The sequence below is a fragment of the Anguilla rostrata genome, chromosome 6, assembly GCF_018555375.3.
Source record: "Anguilla rostrata isolate EN2019 chromosome 6, ASM1855537v3, whole genome shotgun sequence".
In the NCBI taxonomy this organism is placed as follows: Eukaryota; Metazoa; Chordata; class Actinopteri; order Anguilliformes; family Anguillidae; genus Anguilla; species Anguilla rostrata.
Window position 1 is genome coordinate 12,805,639 of NC_057938.1, and position 23,196 is coordinate 12,828,834.

A 23,196-nucleotide genomic window follows, 5' to 3' on the forward strand; every position below is an offset into this window, starting at 1 on the left:
TCCAAGCTCTAGTAAGTTTAGGGAGCCAGTATGTAGGTGTGTAAGGCTAGGGGCGGGTGGAGGGTTGTAATGCAGGGGCCGGAATTTGGGGAGGCTGTCAGTGTGACCCTGCCTGTGAACGCTCTCCTTGCAGAACGCCTTATTAGGAAACGGCCTGGTTCTGCAGACTCTCCTGCGGATGCAGCTGGCACAGCAACAGCTCCTTTGCATCAAAGACAAACAGGTCTGTGCTGTGAGTATCCTATTAGTACCCTGCTCTTACTGAGAGAGTCCTGTGCACTGCTCACTTCGAGTACTCTGAGTATCCCGCTCTCGCCTTGAGTACCATACCATACCATACTGTGAGAGTCCTATGAGTACTCTGCTCTTAGTGTGAGTGCTATCCAGTGAGTATTCCGCTCTCACCTTGAGTACTGTACTGTGAGAGTCCTGTTAGTACTCTGCTCTTAATGTGAGTAACCAGTGAGTATCCTGCTCTCACCTTGAGTACCATGCTGTAGTGTGGGTGTCCTGTGAGTACCCTGCTCTCAGTATGAGTACCCTGTGAGTACCCTGCTTTGTGTGAGTTTCCTTTGAATCCCATTCCCCTTGTATGGCTCTCTGGCTGTTTCATTTCAGAGGAAAGTCTTATGGTTAGCTGCCAAGAATGTCAGCATTACAGGCTGTCAGGTCCATGGGCTGCTGTATTTAACATGCACACCTGTCCTTTTAAGTGTGTAAAATGGATTCACAGATTTCATTTAAATAAGCGTTAACAGCCTTGCATGACGACTGTTTTATTATGCTGGTTTAGCAGTTATTTCCAGACTACTACTGTTTGTATTAAAATAATGGTAAATACAAATGTATTTACCCCCCCCTCCCCCTCCAGACGCCCAGTCTGCTTGGTGACCCCTCCAGACTGCTGCTTCAGAAGGCTTTGGGCCTGCAGGCCCCAGCTCCCCCAGTCATGGGCCAGGCCTTGCCTGGAGGCACCCCCAGTGGTGAGTGAAGAGCTTCAGGTGGCGAGATGATTCAGTCTGCTTGTCTCAAAGGCCCTCATCCAGCACGATTTACCTGGCTAGGCCGTCCAAATCACAGAAACTGGTGAATCGTATCATCTACGGCGCGACTGAGAAAATTATGATTCGACGCTGCCGTGTGTTCTCTCTCTGACAGAAATGTCCCATGATGCAGTGCGGGTGTGTGGCCTAGGCCCAGTGGCGGCGGCGGTGGGGGCTGTGCCGTGCCCCTCAGTCAGCCAACCCCTGGTCCCACCGAGCAGTGAGCAGAGTGGGGCCTCCGTGACTGAAATCCACCCCACGCCACCTGGGCCATCGCCAGTCAACCACTTCCCCACACAGAGCCTCACGCAGGGCATCAGCAGGCCCCTCACATGTACCCCAAATCTGCACCGTGGCCTGCACAGTGCCAGGGAGAACAGCACCTGCACGGCGGTAAAGACAGCCCCCTTATTGTCCTCCCAGCCTCTCCCCACTAACAGTGGATAAAGATTTAACTTCACTTGAGCATGAGCACCATTGGAGTGTAAACTGTGGATTTTAATTGAGGTATTCCATAGCCATCCTGCAAAAAATTAAAAATCTGTTTACAAAAATGTTCAAGCTGTGCCTCCACAGCCTCTACTTAAGGGACTCCAGACTTCTACATGTTATTTCAGTACTTACACATGCTGCCTGTGAGAATTTACTGTTGATGCAATCAGCCTAATTAAAATGGAGCTTCTTGATTCAGACCCCAGAAAGCTGAATATGCCAGATTCTTCATCCCATAAGGGCTTGTTCGGTTGAAGGGGAGAATTTCCTGTACGTTCATTTACGTTACATAATTAGTAGGAAATGGGACTGAAGATTTTCCCTCTCTGCAGAGTCCGACTGGTGGACAGACATCCTTGCTGGGGGAGCCTCCCAAGGATTTGAAGCTTCCCTCAAACCCGTATCTGAACATGGCCAGCGTGCTTCCTGGTGCAGTTCTACAAGGTGCCCTACCCTGCACACCAGTGTGCTGTGTCCCATTTATCACCCCAGCTCATCTACACCATGCACACCAATGCCTTTATTTATTTACTTATTTATTACAAGAGAGCAGCTCTGTGATTGGGTGAAACCCTGGTGATGCTTTGCCCTGGTACGCTCTGCCCCATGCGGCACGGTTTGGACTGATACCACTGAAAGAGGTGAGCCACCCAGCAGCCCAGCCGATCATCTTTTAATCAAAATCGAAACAAGAAACAGTTATTTTAATCCCGGGGATGTGGGCAGAATCCGCTCGGTGGGCAAGGCAGCCAGCCGGCTCCCCCCTGTGTGACACCACGCAGAGTTTCCACACTTTAATAACGGCTCCCTCCAGGGTGTAGCTTCTGTTCCCTCGCTGTGCGTGTTCAGTTGGAGCTGAGTGACGTGAGGCTCTGTGTTCTCTCAGGCGCTGGCAGCGGTAAAGCACAGAGCATGCGGCCGCGGGCCGGCGTTCACGACGCTAGCCAGTACAGCGCCGACATCACCGCGGAGTACCCCCAGCAGTACAGCCCGCAGTACTCACCGGTAAGCCACTCCTCCAACGCTGAACGTAGCAGCATCACTCTGGGGATGACATGCAGCTTCTTTTCCTTCCTGGGTGAAGACGGTAGCCTATTTAGCGTTAGTTTCTCTTTCTCTGACTGCTGTAGGAAGCCATGCAGTCGTGGTACCAGCACTACCAAGCGCAGGGCTATGCCAGGACTGCACTGGAGGGCGGGGCCAGCGAATATGGCAAAGAGCGTAATCAGGCGAGTTCCACAAGTCCACACACACACCACAGCTTGCATAGGGCAGCACTGTCTCTTAAAAGGGTTACACCACATCTTACAGGGCAACATTACACTTTACATGACAACACAGCGCTTAGCAGAGCAACGCCATACCTTAATATCATACTTATTTGCATATGTTTGCTAATAAAATGATATGTGGCGTGTGGCCATTTTTGATGAGTGAATTATGCACTGAAATGTCTCGATTTAAAGGGTTTCTTCTACGTTAACAGGCAGCAGGCGGCATGTCCTGTGTGGATTACGGTACCTACGCGCAGACTGCCAGTCAGTACTACTCTCAGCCACAGCTCACACCTGCTGAAGCTCACGCCTACCACAGGGACGCAAGCAAGGTACATCTCTCACTGTGTGTGTGTGTGTGTGTGTGACTGAGTGTGATTGAGTTAATGAGTGACTGAGTGACTGATCGGAGCCTTACCGCTGCACTCTGCTTGGCAGGAAGGCGACTTGTTAAAGATGGCCCAAAGTGGAGTACCTCACTCTGTCGGTAATGGCAGCCACCCTGGCGACTCGCTGCCCACGTACGGCTGTTTACCTGCCACGCCAGCGTATGTCACGCCGCATAACTCCGCCCCTGCTTCTGCAGTGCGCCCCGAGACTGGACAGACCCCTCCAGACTGGAGCCAGTTTTTCTGTGTAAGCACTGTGAGGGGAGAGACTAACTCAGTCTTGAGTTCTTTCTGCGGAACATGGGAGTAGGTGGAAACCAGTAGGTGGAAATTTGCTAAGAGTGGATTCCAAATTTATATCCAATAATATGATGCAGAAAGTTGTCAATATGTGGAATCAGGTCATGCTACATAGAGATAGAGACTTGATATGTTCAAGATCAGGTTTGATGCACTATATGGCCCAAAGTATCTGGACACTCCTTGGTTTGGGGCTGTATGTCATGGTTTAGGCTAGGCCCCTTAGTGGCAATGAAGGCAAATTTTAATGCTGCAGCATACACTCACGTTCTAGACGATTCTGTGATTCCCCAACAGTTTAGAGAAAGCCCTTTCCTGTTTCAGCATGACAATGCCCCCGGACACTCAGCGAGGTCCATATAGAAATGGTTTTGTTGAGTACGGTCTGGAACAACTTGAGCTGGCCTGCACAGAGCCCTGACCTCAACCCCATCCAACACCTTTGGGATCAGTTGGAAAGCCAACTGCGAGCCAGGCCTAATCGCCCAATCGGGTGACCTCACAAATGCTCTTCTGACTGAATGGAAGCAAATCTCTGCAGCAACTCTGCAGTATCTAGTATAAAGCCTTCACAGAAGAGTGGAGGTTGTTTTAGCAGCAATGGGTGGACCAATGTTAATATAATAATATATATAATTATATAACATAATATAATCATTTTGGATGAGATGTTGTATGTCAGGTGTCCACATACTTTTGGTCATGTAGTGTATATTGCTGGATAGTCTCTGGGCTGTAGGGAAACTGACAAGCCAAAGTCAGCAGAATGGTCTGATCTTACCAGATCCACATACACTCTGCAAACGTATCTGCATGAAGAAACCTTGGAAGTGTCCGAGGTTTTTTTTCAACCTCTCTTTGTTGTTTTACCTCTCTTCACCATCCCCCACTCCCTCTTTCTCCTCTCCTCCTCTCTCTACCTCCCCCCACCTCCAGAACCAGACACGCGGACAGAAACGCGATTACTCTCAGCTGCCAGTACCAGACTTGGTGTCGGACCGAGCCTACGTGGGCCAGCACTCCCAGAACCAGCACCAAGACTACTCCAAAAAGAGGAGGCTGTAGAGAAAGCCATGCCAGTCGCAATGTTTATTTCAGTACAGTACTTCCTGGTTACCCTCCTCCCATAGGTGATGATGTTGCCTTAACTTCCCAAATTTCCTCACACTTCAGCATGATTTTGCTGATTGATAACATCAATTTCTACAACATGAAGTACCATTTTGTATCTATCAGAACTTCAGCTCTTAGTTTCAATTTGTTTAAAATGAAAAAAAATTATTGTAAAAATGAAAAATGTTGTCTTTCTTTTCATTGTATTGAAGGAGAGAATTTACAATATTTCCTACTTTTTCCTACACCTTTATTTTTTACTTCTGCTTCCTGGTTTAAAACATTAATACCCCCAATACTTCTTTTGGAACTTAAATTTCACTCATTCTGTCTACACAGGACAGTGGAGCCAATACAGTGACAACGTAGGAAGGTGAAGCCATTAAGTGACATTTTTTGAGGTTGGATGCACAAGGAACCTTGTAGGGGTTTCTCCCAAAACGAAGCCTCCAGCGACCCCAAAGACTCCCATCTGCACTGTGGCCAAATCTAATAAAGTACGGCAGCATAGTCTCCTGTGAGTCTCCTGTACCCCCTACTGTAAGGGCAACCGGGCCTTTTGGCTGCGAGTGCCACCTTGCCTACACCAGCTGGATGTGATCTCTGGAACGCTGACTTCAGCCAAGCCCTGGTAAAAAGCACAATTAAGTAACGGGTGGAAGATAATGTTTATATGTAAATGGTGATTTTTGTTGAATGTTTTTTGATGGTTTGTGATTTCTTCTATAATTTGGCTCACGAGTTATAAAGCTGATGCAGTATTCCATCATCGCAATGACTCACTGCTCGATATTAATATTCCCTACAACCAGGGAGCATCAGTCACAAAGCAACGCCGGCAGTGCGTGATGTCTCTGCTCTGACACGACACTCAGTCTCTTGGGCCTGCGGAGAAATGGCTGGGTGACCTTCTGTCACTAGCGTGAGAGATCAGAGACCTATGACATCACTTCTATCAGGTAACCGAGAAAGAGCAAAAACATTGGACACATTGGACTCGGTGGTCAAATGAAACCTTGGCCTCTTCAAATGGCTCATCTTTTGAGAGATTATCCTATTTACGTATAAATAGCTTTAAAATGGGAATATTCTATTGGCTGTCTATACTATGACCAAGAGGCAATACAGTCTTGGCCTTCTATGCCCAAAAGGCCATGCAGTATAGATCAGCTATGACCACGAGTCTGCAGCAGTCGCCCACCTATGCTTTTATCCCATGGGCTTTTGGGTAAGCTGATGCTCCTTAGGTTACTGATGCATATACACCCCCTAACTACTAACTAGACTTTACAAGCTGCAAGTTGTTGATAAGAAATCCTGCATGGATACAGGTGGTATAGCAATGACTCATAGTGGAATTGGCCTTTCCAAAAACAGGAAAAAAAAAGGGGGGGGGGCAGAGAGGCATTTAAACATCTGGATTACCCATGACTCTTCACAGATGAGAGAGGAATGCACTATAGAGGGTATGCATTGACGTCACTTTCCCACCAGAATACGCCCCCTCAATCTCGACTGAGTGGGAAAACATGCTGCGACATGGCTGCCTTTAGTAGAGGAAACTGCAAGACCGGGAGTAAAACAAACGATTATCTGCTTAAATTAAAGGCAGTTGGACTCGGCAGTGATCCGTACAACTTACCAAAGTACCAGTGGTCCATGGACATTCAACAAGAAATCGGAGCTATCTTTTACAGACTGCCGAAAGCTAAAGAAAAGAGAAGCAAATGGATCGCTGCAATTCACAGAAACTACTGGAATCCAGGCACCGAAACATGGATTTGCAGTTATTTTGTGTCAGGTATGTTGGATTGGATTTTTGGGTAAAATCATACCATAATTGATATGCTTGGCTAGCTAACACTATTTAACCATTCCTTCTTTGTTTGTAGAACACAAGGATCATCATCATGGATGTTTTTAAATGCTGACAAAAACTTTACAGTTACACAGAATATAAATGAACGATGCTAAATATTTAATAAATATTTAATTGATGAGTAGTCAATACAGTACATAAGGCATGATTTTACCCAAAAATCCAACATACCTGACACAAAATGACAACAGAAAATCCACGTTTCGGTGCCTGGATTCCAGTTGTTTCTGCGAATTGCAGCGATCCATTTGCTTCTCTTTTCTTTAGCTTCCCGCAGTCTGTAAAAAGATCCAATTTCTTGTTGAATCTATTTGTACAGTCAATCGCACAACAGCTCTTTCCCATTTTAGATGTGTTTTTTGTGTTTTCACGGCATTCAAGCTGAACGCTAACGCTGCCACTCAGCAGTCTTTCTGCCACTCAGTGAGTGTAACCGTACTGACTTCCACTTACTGTGACGTCATGTGCATACCCTCTATATCTGTTTTAATTGCTCATGGAGACAACTTCACAGGCTTTGCTGAATCTCCTTCACATGGCAAGCGTCCATGTCTCGTTTACTGATTCCATTAGCAAGCTTTTCAAAATGGTCATCTTTGATTCTTGGGCCTAATTTTTTTGTAATCCGGTGCATTTATAGCTTTAGATATTTCAGAAGAAATTGACTGATTACACATTTTTTGATTTTAAAAAAAAGTTTATTTGAATTTATATATTTATGAACATTTACTTTCCTAGACATTCCTGTTTTCCTTCTCCCAAGTTACAATGACAGTGCTTCATGTACCAATGAAAATGTGTGTCTGTAATGCATTCGGGAATAAACTCACAAGCACATTTACCCCACTCTGTTATCTGTTCCATCTTCTGTCACTATGTGGCTCAAAGTCTATTGGTAATGGTAAGCCTTCTGCAACAGGCCAAATGTTTGCAATACATTCGGGAATAAACCCGGAAGCACATTCACCTCCTCTTGCCATCTCCTCCATTACCCATTACTGAGTAGGTCATGATCGAGGAGTAAAGGCATGAAGTTCTGCCCCAGATTTTTGTCTGTTCTTAAGCCCACAGCATGAAGTCTTTCTTATGAATCCTCTCTCCATTCAGATTACTTCTGCCCTATATCTCCTAGGCTTCCATGTAATACAAGTAATAACATTTAATAACTCACTTAAAATAGTTTCATTTGGAAGGCAAGCATTGAAAGAATTCTGCATAACACGGTGCATTATTTTCTAGGCTAACAGGTGGATACTGGCAGGAAACGCTGTCCTCTAGTGTCTGAAGTGGGAAACAACCGTTTTCCACCTCCTACATTTTGAGCTGGAGATTTGCGTGCGTGTTAGGAGCAAACAGTTTATTTCAGTTTTACGAGCCAGGCCTCTGGCGCGTTCTCTCTTTACAGCGATTATGGGAGATGTGCGACTGATGTCTTGTGGGGCCCCTTTTGTTGAGGCCCAGAAATCGTGATTACACTGCAACTTCACCACAAGTGTGCATTTAGGCAGTGCTGTGGACGTGTGACGGAACGGGGATCATCCGTAGACACGTTTTCATGTATTTGTAACAAGTGGGCGTAGTTCAATAGAACCTCGTCAATCCATACGTAATAATCCTACAAGTGCTTCGGGAAAGGAGCTATGTCTTTTTCTGAATTTTTTAATTCCCCTGCTTTTATTGAGAATAATAACCATGCAAAGGAGGGCTAATTCATGGAAGCAAAATAAAAACTTAATGCCAATGGTTACAGATTGCACAGGAAATTAAATCACAAACTTGTGTGGAAAAAAAGCTTTTAAAAAAATGGAATACTGAAAGCTAAAATAAGTTTAAAAGGTTCCTTGGACCTATTTACACTACGGTTCTGGTACTTCTAAATATTCGCTATGATACGATTTTAACATAATCGAAACTGCGGTGTCGGGTAAAGTATACTGGCAGAGTACTAGTGGCGAAGGGGAGAAAAAAGTGTCCCAGAAGTAGGCCAAGTAATATATAGATCTGTTTTTTTTTCTTCTTCCCTGGCCAGCATGCCCTCTGCTCAAAGTCTCTCTGAAAGGGCGGGGCTCTCGTATGGTCTGTCGTGGTCGTGGCTGTCTCTCTCCCTCAGGGTCACGGTTTCTCGGCCATCAGCTGCTGGAATATCCTGATCAGGCTTTTGAAGTCGATCCTCTTCTCCGGAGCATTCTCCCAGCATTTCTGCATCTGGGTGTAAACCTGCAGCCGGCAAGACAATATTTGATGCGTAAGTTTACGTATAACAATTTACATATTACAGACTTTGAGATTTGATGAGCCTGAGCCTCTTTTACAACAGAAAAGTCTATGATGCAATTTACAACATACCTTTAGTCACAAATGTTACTAATTTGTATACATGTCTGATTGTGTACGATGCCCTATATTAGATATGCCCCCCTGCACTCGTGTATGAAATACTATACTGTATTTGCAGCCTGTAGTGGTTCATTGGATAAAGGTCTCAAATGATAGAAATATAAATAACTCTCCAGAGGAAGGTTATTTTAAGGGACTTTAGATGAAAAGGTTTTAGGTTGTGCAATCTTGTCTCAATGCACTCTCACTTTGGTTCTACAAGCTTCTATAAAAAGTAATCATTTAAAGAACAGACCCACTTGGCTGACTACCATTTATTTTCCTTATGCAATTTGTTGCAATTAGCTGTGACACATTTTAAGTTAGTGCTCCTGTTAAGTAAACATGTTACAGAAGTCTTTCAAAGATGGCCATACAGGGGAAAAAGCTTTAACACATTTTAAAATGGTTGAATTTGAGCAAAGCAAAAGGACAGGTCCATACCATTTCTGGGCAGTTGGCTGGACGGGGCAGCCTCTGCCCCTCCTCCAGCACTTTCACCAATCTGGTCACTGTCATCTGCCCGTGGGTTCGACCAATCATCTTCAAGAACACCTAAAGGAGCATACCAAGGTAGGTCCAAATCAAATGCATTGAAGAGGGATTTGAATGACAGGAATTGTAAAGGGTAAGGAGAGTGACAGCAGATGGGTAAATAGAGGGTAAGGGGAATGGTCGGAGTAGGGCGAATAGTATGAATAGAGGTAAGGGTAATGGTAAAAGCAGGGTAAGGGTATGAATAGTAGATGGTAAGGTGAATGGTAGGAGCTGGGCAAACAGTAGATGGTAAGGGGAATGGTAGGAGTAGGGCGAATAGTATGAACAGAGGTAATGGTAAAAGCAGCGTTAATGGTATGAATAGTAGATGGTAAGGGGAATGGCAGGAGCTGGGCAAACAGTAGATGGTAAGGGGAATGGCAGGAGCTGGGCAAACAGTAGATGGTAAGGGGAATGGCAGGAGCTGGGTAAACGGTAGAGAGTAAGAGGAGTGGCAGGAGCTAGTAAAATGATTGACAGGAAGGGGCTTACCGCCATTGGGCTGCACTCTGTCTCACAGTAGGTCAGCAGCTCGTACATGGTGACACCGAAGGACCACACGTCAGATGCACGGTAGAACTTGCAGTGGACGAGGCACTCTGGGGCATACCTGGACAGGAGCAGAGAAGGTCAGTCCACATGTAGGGGGCGTCCTACAATTTTGTCTCTTTTAGCCAACTGCTAGATTTCCACAGGAGATTTGTGCTGTTTACATTTACAGTGGACATTCAGGCCTGTTCCTCTGCCATATATTTACTCATACACTCATATCTCATTTCCATGAAGTTGACCATCTTTCATTTTCACGCACGCAATCCTTGTTTCTGTTCGCATATCGCATAAAATTGTGAACAGGTATTCAAAAGTGACAAAACTCATGGTAATGTCAATAAAACTGGCCCTTGCGTTTCATGCAGCTTTCTGGAGAGCTGTTCTACGTACTGGGTTCAACAGCAATCAAAGGAGATCGGTACAGAAAACCGTGATCATATTTACTCACTGTAGAGAATATTATGACATATTTTATTACACTAAATACAACATAATTTTGCTATTGTAATATTCTATTATTATTGTTACACTGATAGAACACAGACCTGTCGGTTGTGTTGTCCAAGAGGATCACATACAGTCGATACCAAACACTTTAGTTCACAAGGCAGGAGGATGCATGCTTTTCTTCTGTGAACCCTCATATTCTGATCAGTCTCCCCATAAAATAATTAAACTTGATCCTTTTAGCTGTTTGAAACAGGCCAGTAAAGACTGGTGATCAAACCCTCACCAGAAGACAGGGCTGTCCAGGTCATCTTTCACGGTGTAATAGCCCTCGTTGTCCTTGATGCTCTTGGTCAGCCCAAAGTCACCGATCTTTACCGTGTTCTCGTTCTCCACAAGCACGTTCCGGGCTGCCAAGTCCCGGTGGATATAGTTCTGCGACCCAAGGTAATCCATACCCTGGTGGGAGCAAAGCATTCACACACACACACCATTTCATTTCCCTCGTGTGGCCATTCATGCACATTAAAACAAAAAAAATTTCCAATGTCCTTTTTTAGTTCAGGAGAGCCCGTACACTAGCATGCACATTACGAACACACAGTAAAATATAAATATAATTTCCAAAATGTATTATTTATTAATTTTCTATAATTTATAAATTCATAGCAATGTATTCTAAAAAAACTATTCCCATATCTGCAAGCTACACTGTGTATCTTTTGCCCATAAAGTGTTGCAATAATTAGATGATACATTTCATTTCAATATATAATTTTTGTATTTCATTTCCATAAGGGCTTCCTCTCGGGACAGTGTGTCGCCCCAGTCAACTCTCAGTCCGGATACGACTTGTACATCCTCTGCGTCTCAGAGTCAGACAGGCCTGAGGTTCAGTAACTGACTGCAGTAAACCTGCGAGGCTTACCTGGCATATCTGGACTCCGTAACTCAGGAGCCTCTTCAGGTCCGTCTGGGCCTTGTACCGGGGCAGGTACTCCTTCAGACTACCAGCAGGCAGGTACTCCATGATCAGCTTAATCGAGGTTCCACCTAAACGCAAAATGACATGTTCCAAATACTGTTCCAACAGGAAATTACACACAAAAACACAGATGCGTGGGGCTGTTCGGCTGTCTCTTCATCGTGTGGGGCAGGAGATGGGAGAGGCACGGGGGGTGTAGTGGGGGATCGGTGGAGGCAGCTCACCCTCCTCGCTGCAGATGCCCATGTACTTGACGATGTTGTCGTGGTACAGCCCCCTCAGGATGTCGATCTCGCGCCACAGGTTGCTGCTCTGGTCCTCCTTGTTCTCCGGCTTCAGGGACTTGACGGCCACGAACTCGCCGGTACGGTCGCCCCGCGGGTCATACCGGCACAGCTCCACCTTGCCAAAGTGACCCTGCATAGGGCGCACCCAGAACGCGTTCTGAATGACCACTCTCACAACCGCATATTCAACCTCCCTCATTAAGACGCATGCATATTTGAATATGATACTGTACATAGTAGATTTATAATATGTAAACACTGCCAGCCACACACACATTAATTGAACATCAAAATAATATAACCCGTTTGATTATAAAAATGCGACAGTAATAAAATTATAACATCTCATTCGAGTGGCCTGTACCTCTCCCAGATCTCGAATCTTCTTCAGGAACCTTTTCTCAAACACGGTGGGGTCCACTTCCTGAGGTGGCATCATGCCAGAGACGATGGAGGGGTCTGTATATGGAAAACATCCATGCGGTTACTCTACAGTCGGTGAAATGAACCTTTCCAGGTGGTACGGCGTACGATGTTTGACTGTCTTACAAGACTCATTGCAGTCACTCATTTGACTGTAAACAGACCAACTGTCTACCTCAAAGGGATAGGCAGTAGTACAGTACAGAGAATGCAGTAGTCATTCTCTAATTACCCTATAGGCTGATGCATAAGAAGGAACCTGTTTTTTTTTTACCAGCTATCTTCCTCTAATTAAGCCCAACACTAGGACTGGGGCCAGTATTTTTCAGTAGTTTCACTGTAAATAAACCCAACACCCACAGCTAATTATAAAGCGAAAGTTAGCAATGCGTCGTAGCAGTCTTACTCTGTTCCTCCAGCTTGTTGAGGTCCCTCACTATGGCTCTGAAGAAGGGCCTCTTTCGGCAGTCATAGTTCATGCACTGGCTCATGAGATCTGCCAGCTCTTTGCAGTCTGGGGTGGCCAGCTCACACTCTTTAGCGTAGAACATCTCCTTCTGCTCAGAGAGAAACGGCACAGAACAGAGAGTACCTGATCAGAACCGTTAGCATCACCAACAGCAGCACAGCCCTTCCACAGCAGCAGAACAGTTGTTTGCCATCTCGTTAAACTAGCCTGCACATGTTTGTCCATCCTCAAAGATTCCAAACCCCGAGCAACTTTTTTTTTTTTTTGAAAACTCATTTGAATTAATCTGGCTTCAATGCAAGTCGTTTGGCTGGCCAACATTACTGGCTCTTTCAGCTTCCAGTAGTCACTTGGAATTGACTAAACAGGTGAGAAGAGTGTGACTCTTTACTGGGACGTCCTCGGTGAGATCACTGTAGGATCGTCCCTGTGGGGCATGTGGACAGCGAGTGCTAGCGGGGACTGGCGGCTACCTCGGCGAGCTTCTTGTCCTTGAGGGGGACCTCCCCGTCATAGCAGATCTCCCACAGCGTGGTTCCGAAGCTCCACTTGTCGGCCGCCACGCTCAGGTCCTTGGTGTTCCTGACGCACTCCGGGGCGATCCACGGGATCCTCGAAACGCACTCTGCGGAACGCACACGGCCGTCAGTGAGCGAGCCAATCGCATCGTCATGTAACGCCAGCAATATCTTCCATTTACTCCCCTATGGCAGACTGGGCACTTGAAATGTTGTTGGGAGAAACGAATGTTTTCAGCCTCGAACCTGCGACTATAAGGCGTGGCATGTTCTTGTGATGAGTGGCTTTACCAGTTGAGCCCCTCCTGAGTACTTAAATCAGATATTGGTAAGCCTATGAAATGTGTAGTCAGTTTGTCTGGTAACATAACATTAATGAGCGATACAGTGAGCCTAAAGTGTGTCCCCAAGGCTACAGCGTTTGAAACGGGACAGCAGGCGTGTGCGTGCGTACGTACCCTCGCGGGTCAGCACGGTGATGGGGATGCCCGGGTCGCTCAGCTTGATGAAGGGGCCGCTGTCGTCGTCCAGGCCGGCCCGAGCCAGCAGGATGTTCTTGGTGCACACGTACCCGTGGACCAGCTTCTTATCCTCCTGAGGGGCGGGGGGAGCGTAAAAAAAAAAAGCAGACGGGGGTGAGACGCACGTCGGACAGGACCGCGCTGCCCCCCGCTGGTCGGCGCGAGCGAGCACGAGCGCACGTCTTACCAGGTAGCTCAGGGCGCCGGCCAGCTGCTTGGCCACCTGGAACTTCCAGGCCGTGGTGAGGAAGTAGCGCTGCCCGCGCATGAAGATGTCCAGCGGGCCCAGCTGCACGAACTCCTCCACCATGATGTCTGAGCGGGACAAAGCAGACAGCAGGCTCGTTACCAACACGCGTCACCCCACCCCCAGGTTAACATTTAACTTAGGCCGCATGCTCGCAGTACTAGCTTCAGGATTCTCATAATTGGCCACGTGCCCCACAAAACCTCTTTCCTACATCGTCAGTCAGTTGGTTACATAGAAACAGCAGTAGCTGACTTCTGAAGCAACACTTATCACATTTCCCTGTGTTCACAGCATAATGAAATGGTGCAATGTAGCATAATTCAATACTGACTGTATGTAATCTAATTCGGTGTATAACGGAATAATCCATCGAAACGTTAACGGTGAGCGTAGGTGTCGAGCAATGCAGCGTGGGTTGTGTAGTGTAACTAGAGTACTGCGGTTGGAATACGGCACGGCCCGGCCCTGAGGCTCGGACTCACTCTCCAGCTCGCGGACGCAGACTCCATACAGCAAGGCGATGTGCTTGTGGGAGATCTGCCGCATCATACTGGCCGTCTCAAAGAATGCCTGCGGAGAGAGAGAGAGAGAAAGGGGGGGGGGGAGGGGCGTGGTCAGCGCAGGAGTGTGGTCAGAGGAGAGGGGGTCAGAGGGGTTTGCCCTGACTCTGTTCAGGGGGAGGGGAGGGGAGGGAGGGTCTCACCAGGGAGATGTCTCTGTGACTGGAACCCAGCACCTTCAGGACCACCTTCACGTCCTGGCAGGCGCTGTACCCGTCGTCCTCCTCACTCTTCACCTTCAGCACGCCTGCGTAGATGTTGGTCCTGGTTCCACGGCCGAGGTGCTCCGCCTGAGAGACGGGGGCGGTCACAGGTTGGTTAACAGCATGGCGGAGGCACGCTCTCACACATATGCGCTCAAACACGCACAACCACGCATACAAAAAAACTGGCACACGCTCACACAAACACGCACGGGGCGGTACCTCGACTATGTCTTCTTTGAGAATCCTGTGGAAGCTCAGCTGACCGATATCTGCAGGGGGTGATTCCACCACTCTGTTATTGGTCACTACCAGGAGGTTGGAGATTTCTGAAATAAAAAGCAGGCTTGTGATTGGCTGAAAGCCATCCCAGAGTAACACCATGTATGAATGCAGACTTACTTCTTCCAGATTAAACCACCCTCATATTATGATGTTGCGGTGTACGTGTACGTCAGTGCTTCTCAAAATAACCCAGAAACCTGTCTTTCTCAAACAACAGTGTATCACAGCATGTGGGCATTTTGCTTTGCCCATGTCCTGTGCTCTGTTCTGTGTAGGTGTAGGGGGTGGGGGATCGGAACAATGCGGTTGCTTTCATAAATATCGTTGGGGCTTCTGGGGCCAAACACACTGGGTCAGAGAAAAAGCGTGCGCGTCAACCCCTGGCTGCCAGACAAGCAGCACGTTTCATCACGTGCCTCACAAGCCCCCACGCATGCACACTGTCTCGAGGAGAAAAACAGGCTGACCTAAACAAAAAAAAGTGGCAAGAGTGTGCAACATATTTTTTTAAAAAGCGTTGTTTCGATTTCCTGGCTCAGAGCTCAAAAGCGGGTGAAATATTTCACAACCTTTCGCAGTGACTTCTGAAGCAAACACGCGAGGCGCTCGTCTCAGGAAAACCGCATTTACAACTCTCTTCCTTCCTGACACGAACAGCACGATTTGGAGCAGAATGTAAACAACACAGGAGCTGAGGCTCGTAGCACAGGCTAGCAAGCTACTGCACGACCCGTAGAAAGAGGAACCTGCCTTGAGAAAATCTGTGGTGAATAAACACTCCCTGTGGTGAATAATCATGGGTCACAAACTGTGGAGGACCACAGTATCTAATGGCTTCCAGGGTGTCATTTCAAAGATCAAACACACATTGTTTCCAAGGCCTAAATTGGCTGATGATAAAAAAATCACAAACTCATGCAGATGATGTGGCCTGGAGTTTGAGACCCCTGATTTTAATGATGAAGCCAGTCTTGTTTGTGTTACGCCCATCCGACACCCTTTTGATCTAACAGAAGGCATTCTGGGAAACCAGTAAACCATGCTGTGATAAATCTGAGTATATAAGCTGTAATAAGTACCATTCTACTTATTTAGATAAGTCATTTAAGTGTTCTTAGAAATTCCCTGAAGATTTTTATCTATGGTTTAATACTATTCTTCTGAATACTACTGAGATCCATCTTATGTACCGAATGAATAATTCTTTGAAGGAATGCAGTCAACAAGATGTTTACAGTTTACTTACTCAGTATTATGTCAAACAATAATAATCGTTTTGAAATACTAGAAACTGAGAGACAGTAAGACTAGTTTTTTAGAAAGTAATTAAGGTCACATGGTCATGACTCGTGAATTGGTGTTGATAGTGGATGGGTCACTAGGGTGTGGCCTGGGGCCCGTACCTCGCGGTTCAGGTGGGCAGCACCTCTTGAGGTAGAAGCTGACGTTGTCCGTGCGCAGGCATTGTCCGGACAGGTGCTCCATCAGATCCTTTAGAGACAGCCAGTAGGACTCTGTCCCGCAGAGCTTGTAGCCCCGTGCATCCACCTCAATCTGGAAGTTCTTGTACTGCCGGCTCTGCTTGGACTCGCTCAGGTCCAGCTGGAAGAGGAAATAAAAAATAAAAATATAGCCGCAAGTGGGTGGTTCAAGCCCTGTCATTTAAAATGTTATCATACATTAGGTTATCGTTATGAGGTCGGCCACAGTGTGCATAGCGTGCCATTCTGGTTTTTTTAATAGTTTAAGAGAGATTACGCTATAGGCTATAGTCTGCCTGAATGAGTTTCAGAACCACAGACTTAGATACTTCCTACTTCTGCCTGTGCATTCCAAGCAGCCAAAACCTGGGGTGCATTCCAGTCGCTTTTTTTTTACCTCATTGCTTCCTTTCCTTGCGTCCTTTCCTAGCTCCTAGCTCCACCCATAGGAGGACACAAGGAAAGGAAAGGACACGAGGACAGGAATCAAGGAAATGTGTATTAGGCAAATGGAAAGTCCTTGCTCTTTCAAGCGTCAGTTTGAAGCCACGTCAATTACAGACATGGCAGATGCGGAGAGGTGGATCAAAACCCTTCCGGCCTCAGGCTCAATTACCCAATCCTAATTGCAACTCCAAGCATTATGTTCGGAAAAATAGGCTGATCCAGCATCAGACTCTCCATCCATTTCAAAAACATTTGATAGTGCTAAATAAAGTAATTAGTGAGTAATTCAGTCCGTTTCGCTCCAAGGCATTACTATGCTCATGCTGTACTGCAGGGGGTCTGCAACCCTGCTCTCGTAAGTAGAATCTGTTGGCTTTCATTGTTACCCAACATGTAATTGATTAAGCAGTGAGCCAATGTGCCGACAGTTGCTGGAAAGTGCAGCAGGCCCTCGTACCTCGTTACAGGCCACAGTCATGAGGATGTGGTTGTAGTCGGTGCAGCTCCAGCGCAGCACATACATGCCCTCCTCGTTACCCCCCTGACGCAGTTTGTGGATGGCGTAATCCGTGCTGGGGAGAGAGAAAGGGGACAGTGAGCTACCTGGTTGAGGGAGGTGGGAGGAGGGGTAGCTGAGGGGGGGTAGGCTGGGGGCAGGGCGGGGTGGGGTGGGGTGGGGTGCGGTGGGGCGGGGCAGGGCGGGTACATACCATATGGGACCATGGCAGCCGTTCTGCAGGTTCTGCACCACTGAGGATGGTGCCACCTCGCTGCACAGGTAGTGGTGGGCGTCCACTGTCAGCCGGAAGTACCCGTCCACCAGAGAGGCAAAGGACAGCGCCTCGGCCGGGAAGTCCAGCTGCAGCTCCTGGGGGAAGAATGGCAGAGAGCCACATATGGTTACCACACAGAGCAGGAGGTGAGACACGCCTGTGACACGTTAACCTACGGAGAGACCATATCACGCGTAGGCCCTGACACACTAACACAGAGAGACCACAGCACAGACCCTGGCACACTAACACAGAGAGAGCATAGCACCAACCCTGGCACACTAACACAAAGAGACTATATCACAGACCCTATTAACGCAGAGAGACCATATCACAGACCCTGACACATTAACGCAGATAGACCACAGCACAGACCCTGGAACACTAACACAGAGAGACCATATCACAGACCCTGACACATTAACGCAGACAGATAGTATGATCAGTCCTTCTGACAGTAGGGCACTTTTCAAACTTTGGACTGGAGCTCCACTGATAAGCAGACTCTACCGCATGCAGTCTGGCATGCGGTAAAGAGCCAAAAGCCATCCTGTAAGGAGCAATTTATTTACTGAATTGCTATCCAGTGCCACGTGAAAACAGTTCCGTTCTGCACTAAAAATATAAATTCAAGATGCACTTAAATCCTAGTTTTTAAACAGAAAGAGTACATTTATTGCAGGCTATGTTGTAAGCTATGCTGTTAAAAGTATGCTCATTTTTCTTTAGGTTACCATGTTGAAAAAAAGTACTCAATGTTTGGGAAAGGTAGAGTTTTAACTGATAAGCCTGTAAATGTTTCAAACTGTATGGCTGGTGCACAGTAACTTCTCTTAATTAACTGTGTGTTGAATCTTCCTTATCTTATTCTTGCCCTCGATTTAACCTCTGATCTGTCTGCCCCTTAGTGTTTTGTCTTGTTCAGGTTGTCTGAACTACTGTTTATTTTCCATGATTCATTGTTTACCATCAAGTTATCACTGAGTACTTGTTCTAAACTGACCTAACTGATTAAACAGAAGTTGTTTGTGTTTAGCTAAAGTGTAAACCTTGACAAACCACGGCACTCTTCATCCTGCTGTAACAGAACAGCAAGCATTCCGACTTAGAGGTACACTGCTGACATACTCTTAATTTTTGTTTTACTAGACAATATTACCTGTTTCTGTTAACAGACATGACATAATGCATAGTTTCTTCATTTTAAATGTACAAATGACAGATGAGCACTCGTGAGTGGCAGGTTTTCTCTCCAGTGCGGGTAAATATTACATGCAGAGAATAGATGTGCACCCCTTTAATCGTATCCATGCACAACTTTAGGGAGAATAAATTGTGTTAGGCCCAGAGTATGTTAATTGTACAATAACACTCAGAAAACAAGAAAAAGATGCAGCAAATGGCAAATTGAGAGTATCTCATTTGGGTCCTGTTTCAAAACTGCTTGCTTTTTGGGCATTTCTTTCAATATAATGAAGCAATACACTTTGGGTTGCACCACAGGAAATAAAAACAGCCAACATCCCTTCAAACGGGGAGATTTTTGAGTCCAGAAAGGCAGAACTCCCATGGTGCACTGCTCTGTTGTGTTTAAGCAACAGAAACTGCCTTTTAAAAAAGGGAACAACAAAAAAAGTTGAAACTGGAGCCAAATGAGATTACCATTCTCTGCATTTTAACTTGTTTGCATGTTTTTTTCTCCCCCTGTGGATGTTCCATTTAATATGCATTGTGCAAAAAACTGTTGTGTATCCTTGTCGCATTGTTGAACTATGTGAACATTTCACTTCAGATTCAAACCTGATGCTCAGCTTTGATGTCATATGCAGCAATTTGTGGGTGTCCTTAATGGTCAGAGAAGGAGAACCCCTTTTCCCCACCTTTAGGAGGGTAACTGGCATCACATTCAAAATACCAGGAACAAGCAATGAAACCAACACAGAAGATGCAATGGTAAGACTGTTTTCCTTGGTATATGGGGAAAGCGACACTAAAAACTAGAAAAGGTTCAAATTTAGCTCAACAGTCATGGAACAAGCCTGTGATGCAAACATCCTAACCACAGAGCAAATCTCATACGTACCATCTTCTTGTTGTCTTGTTTGTAAATGGTGACTGTGGACTCCTTGATGACAACGTGGGTGATTTCATGGAAATCGGAAAATCGCGTCCAGCTGTCCGTGACTTCCTTTTTCTCATTCTTTCTCTTTCCATCCACCTTGTTCTTTCTGGATTTGGTCTTCTCTTTGGGCAGCAATACATTCTGTTAAAATTTTAAAAAGAAACAAAAAAAGACACCAAATGAAACGGCATGCTAAGGCGATTTAGAAAAATGCTTGTGTGAAGGGCTGATGCAATTTGTTGATTAGCACAAAAAATACCAAGTAATCCCATTCAAATTAAGTTAAAATGCCTTTAAAAATTTCCAATGTTTCTGCCTTTTGAAAAACCAGCCTTCCATATGTAAGAGCACAATAACAAACCTAGTGGAATCTTCTCATTATATGCAGTCCATTTTTAATAAATAAAGGAAAATCTGATTAAAATTGACATATACAATAGCTGGTTAGAACACAGTAAACAAATAAAATAATACTTGAAGTGAAAATTTCCAACACGTCTCACTTTCCAATTATTAGCTTCATCCTCTGGATCCATTGTAGTCCAATGAGATATCTTAGCTTGCAACTCACCCTCTGATTGACTATCATCCAATAAGAGATCAAGGTTTATCTTGGCACACTTCCTGGCACAATGCAGTCCTACTACTTGACCTACCCTATTAGTAACCCCACTCACTACGTGCTCAAATATGACATCTCGACTTACATTGGGTGGCTTCTTCCGCCATTTGATACCGCCAGTCCCCGAGGCCTGCACCTCGTAAACGCAGGGGTCGACACAGTCGAAGACCGATGGCCTCTCGCTCTCCTGAGAGATCTTCAGCATGTTTGTCTCGTACACCTCACTGCCAAAGTTCCTGGTTAGGGTCTCCAGCGTGGACAGGTACTTCACCTTCAGATCATGCGTGGATACGTTGCTATCACGGATGGTTTTGCTGTCAAATTCATTGACAAAGTTCCTGAAGACGTTGTTGATGCGGATGCGGGTGAGGAAGTTGCGCTGCTTGATGGTTCTGTTCAGACTCTCTGGAATAAATTTTTTGTAGCTGGGGGGGGGGGGGCAATGGTATGGAAGAAAAGCAAATTGTCATCAATTTGTACAAAAAATAGTACTCACCTCAGATAAATGTCATCATATCAAAGTATGTAAATTAAACTTTTGGAGATAATCATTCTAAATGTTCACTGTACACTTTAAGCACAACAATTTTAACCAAATGCAGCAAAATTACTATTATTGCTATTACTATTATTTTTACCGTTAACTCTCTTTGGGGGGGAAAAAGTGGATCATGTGAACAGGGTTACCTGATCTCCCTAGCAACAGCGGGCAGGGACAGTTTTCTGCTGATAGCGTAGTGGGAAATAGCGAGCACGGCCATGCCCAGGCATTCGTTCTCAATGTCGTGGATCTCTGACTCGCTTACTGCATTCCGCACGGGAGCCAGGCCCCTCAGGAAATCGTACTGCCCCTGGGACGCACAGGGAAAAGCACATAAACCAGTCTCTCTCTCCGGCACCACCCGTCACCTCTGCCCTCCATGGGTTTCCTCAGCCTCGCCCACTTCAACAGGCCCCGCCTACTTCAAAAAAGCCTAAATATCTACAGTATTTTGCCAGTAGCTGAAGATAAGCTATTATGAATTTTGTGTTGTTGTGTTGCTGTGCGACTGATGCATTCGACTTGCAGTCAACCAGCCCTCTAAAGGAAAGAAAGACTTGTTCCATAGTGATTCACCAAATCAAGATGGTCCTCACTTGATCTGAGCCATGTGTCTCAGAACTGTGCCCGGCTGTTGTCCTGATGGGTAAGTGTCGTCCCCAGCGTACATACCTGTGCAAATAGGTACTCGAGCGAGGCAGCGTCCAGGAGTGGGGTGCCCTCTGGGGCCTTTGTGGGGCAGGTCTTCTGCTTGTTCAGGCAGTGCCGCCACACTGGGGACTCATCTGCGTTCGTACCATGCCAGTTGGTGAAGTAATACCTGTCCAAAAGATGCGTGTGCTGGGTGAGAACAAGGATAGGCACTGAAGGGTGAACTACAAGGGGAGCCATGAGTTCCAGCACCAACTACAAAGACGACTGACTGTGCCTTATCCATTTCATTTGGCAATCAAGCACTATGACTCAGTAATAATAAAAAATATATATCATGTTGCTTATAATGGAAAATATATATATACATTTTTTTTTTCCATTATAAGCAACATGATATATATGTGCACACAAACACACACACACATACTTGCATGCATGCATACATACTATGTACATACATACATACAAACCGACACACACACACTCTCTCACGCAAACACACATACATGCATGGGCGAGGCAGTGTGAACCGAACTGGTTTTCCCCTCTCTGTCCCTCTCTCTATCACTGCTGTTGCTACAGCGCAGAGCGACGGTAAACAGGAAGTTCCGAATTCAAGAACAAGCTTCCTTCGCAACACCAGAAAGTGTGTGAGCGCTGGCTTAACAGAGGCTTGTTCGCTGACACAACGATTTCATATGCAAATACGGGGCAGAACAATTTTTTCGGTTTCAGCTTCCTGAAAGCAGGAATAGCTCTGGCATGCATTTAAAAGCCTCGAACGTTCCTCCTGTTGCTTCTTCAGCCGTAGTTTATAATTAATGCCAGTGAATCTGTATTTGTTAAACATGCACTTCTCGTCTGTACTTCTACAGCAGTAGTTCCTAAATTGGGTCGCGCTGGGGGTCGGGGGTGGATCACAAGACAATGCACGGTAAACATTTTCTTTCTGTTTACACTTTGTGTTAACATTCCTTTTAAGCTTAAAGTTAGATGCTTACAGGTGACTGCAATACACTACTGGTGTATTGTCAGTCTGGTGCCTGTCTAGCATGGAAAAGTGAATCCGTTCTGCCCATGGAGGTGCACCCCAGACAATACAGTTCGATTTTCGTGTTGTTGCTCATATTCAGAACCGTGCAAATATATCCCTGGTTAGCTGAACACATGGATCCTACTCATAATAATAGTTCATTATTATTTCAATAATTAATTCATCATAAAACATTACCTCTTATTACTCTATATTAGTAGTCTAACTAGAGGCATCGGTGAAAAGCTTTTTTTTTTTTATTAAAAAAAAAAAAAAAAAAAAAAAAAAAAAACTAGATTCTCGTTTCTTCGTGGCCAGTTCCAAACCAATAACTAATCGCAGCGTGCAAATACTGCTGTCCTGCTCTGTGAAACCTGGGCAGCCCAGGGTAGCATTACACACTTCCTGAGTCGTGACCCAACATCCTTTCTATAAAAAGTGAAGGGCTGCATTCAGCCACACCTGGCGCTCGGACTTGCCTCATGCGGTAGTACAGCTTGATGCTGGTGCTGTCGTCGATTTTGAAAGCGTGATTGGGCGGGTACCAGATGCACCTGCTCTCGTCGTAGAGAGCAAATAAATTGTGACAGAGAGGAGAAATACCTAAGAGAGAGAAAGAG

The 23,196-nt window shown here is 45.9% G+C and overlaps 2 protein-coding genes across 12 annotated transcripts in view; one reads left to right on the forward strand and one right to left on the reverse strand.

The window, feature by feature from the left end:
* LOC135256564 (ribonucleoprotein PTB-binding 2-like) overlaps positions 1-7,336 on the forward strand; it is a 24,187-nt gene extending 16,851 nt beyond the window's left edge. For 4 of the 10 annotated variants that reach the window (XR_010330463.1, XR_010330459.1, XR_010330466.1 and 1 more), the window contains 10 exons: positions 134-232; positions 872-983; positions 1,159-1,436; positions 1,868-1,979; positions 2,422-2,540; positions 2,666-2,768; positions 3,026-3,141; positions 3,248-3,445; positions 4,435-4,628; positions 4,951-7,336. Coding sequence is in view for 2 of the 10 variants with exons in the window: in XM_064338460.1 (XP_064194530.1) it covers positions 134-232; positions 872-983; positions 1,159-1,436; positions 1,868-1,979; positions 2,422-2,540; positions 2,666-2,768; positions 3,026-3,141; positions 3,248-3,445; positions 4,435-4,563 (1,266 nt within the window). In the remaining 8 variants the exon portion in view is untranslated. Of the gene's footprint in view, positions 1-133; positions 233-871; positions 984-1,158; positions 1,437-1,867; positions 1,980-2,421; positions 2,541-2,641; positions 2,769-3,021; positions 3,142-3,247; positions 3,446-4,434 lie in introns of those variants that run through there. The other 6 variants (XR_010330460.1, XR_010330461.1, XR_010330462.1 and 3 more) reach the window with 6 other exon arrangements.
* Positions 7,167-23,196, reverse strand: part of LOC135256558 (tyrosine-protein kinase JAK1-like) — a 24,524-nt gene continuing 8,494 nt past the window's right edge. For both annotated transcript variants that reach the window (XM_064338445.1, XM_064338446.1), the window contains exons 3-24: positions 23,056-23,179; positions 21,562-21,709; positions 21,036-21,199; positions 20,434-20,773; positions 19,688-19,867; positions 17,542-17,699; positions 17,289-17,403; positions 16,307-16,505; positions 14,841-14,947; positions 14,559-14,705; positions 14,338-14,425; positions 13,793-13,920; positions 13,543-13,678; positions 13,040-13,191; positions 12,504-12,654; positions 12,039-12,133; positions 11,612-11,804; positions 11,331-11,455; positions 10,689-10,861; positions 9,896-10,013; positions 9,311-9,421; positions 7,167-8,707 (exon numbers count right to left, since the gene is read on the reverse strand). In XM_064338445.1, the coding sequence (XP_064194515.1) occupies positions 8,603-8,707; positions 9,311-9,421; positions 9,896-10,013; positions 10,689-10,861; positions 11,331-11,455; positions 11,612-11,804; positions 12,039-12,133; positions 12,504-12,654; positions 13,040-13,191; positions 13,543-13,678; positions 13,793-13,920; positions 14,338-14,425; positions 14,559-14,705; positions 14,841-14,947; positions 16,307-16,505; positions 17,289-17,403; positions 17,542-17,699; positions 19,688-19,867; positions 20,434-20,773; positions 21,036-21,199; positions 21,562-21,709; positions 23,056-23,179 (3,257 nt within the window). In that variant the 3' untranslated portion in view covers positions 7,167-8,602. The remainder of the gene's footprint in view (positions 8,708-9,310; positions 9,422-9,895; positions 10,014-10,688; positions 10,862-11,330; positions 11,456-11,611; positions 11,805-12,038; positions 12,134-12,503; positions 12,655-13,039; positions 13,192-13,542; positions 13,679-13,792; positions 13,921-14,337; positions 14,426-14,558; positions 14,706-14,840; positions 14,948-16,306; positions 16,506-17,288; positions 17,404-17,541; positions 17,700-19,687; positions 19,868-20,433; positions 20,774-21,035; positions 21,200-21,561; positions 21,710-23,055; positions 23,180-23,196) is intronic.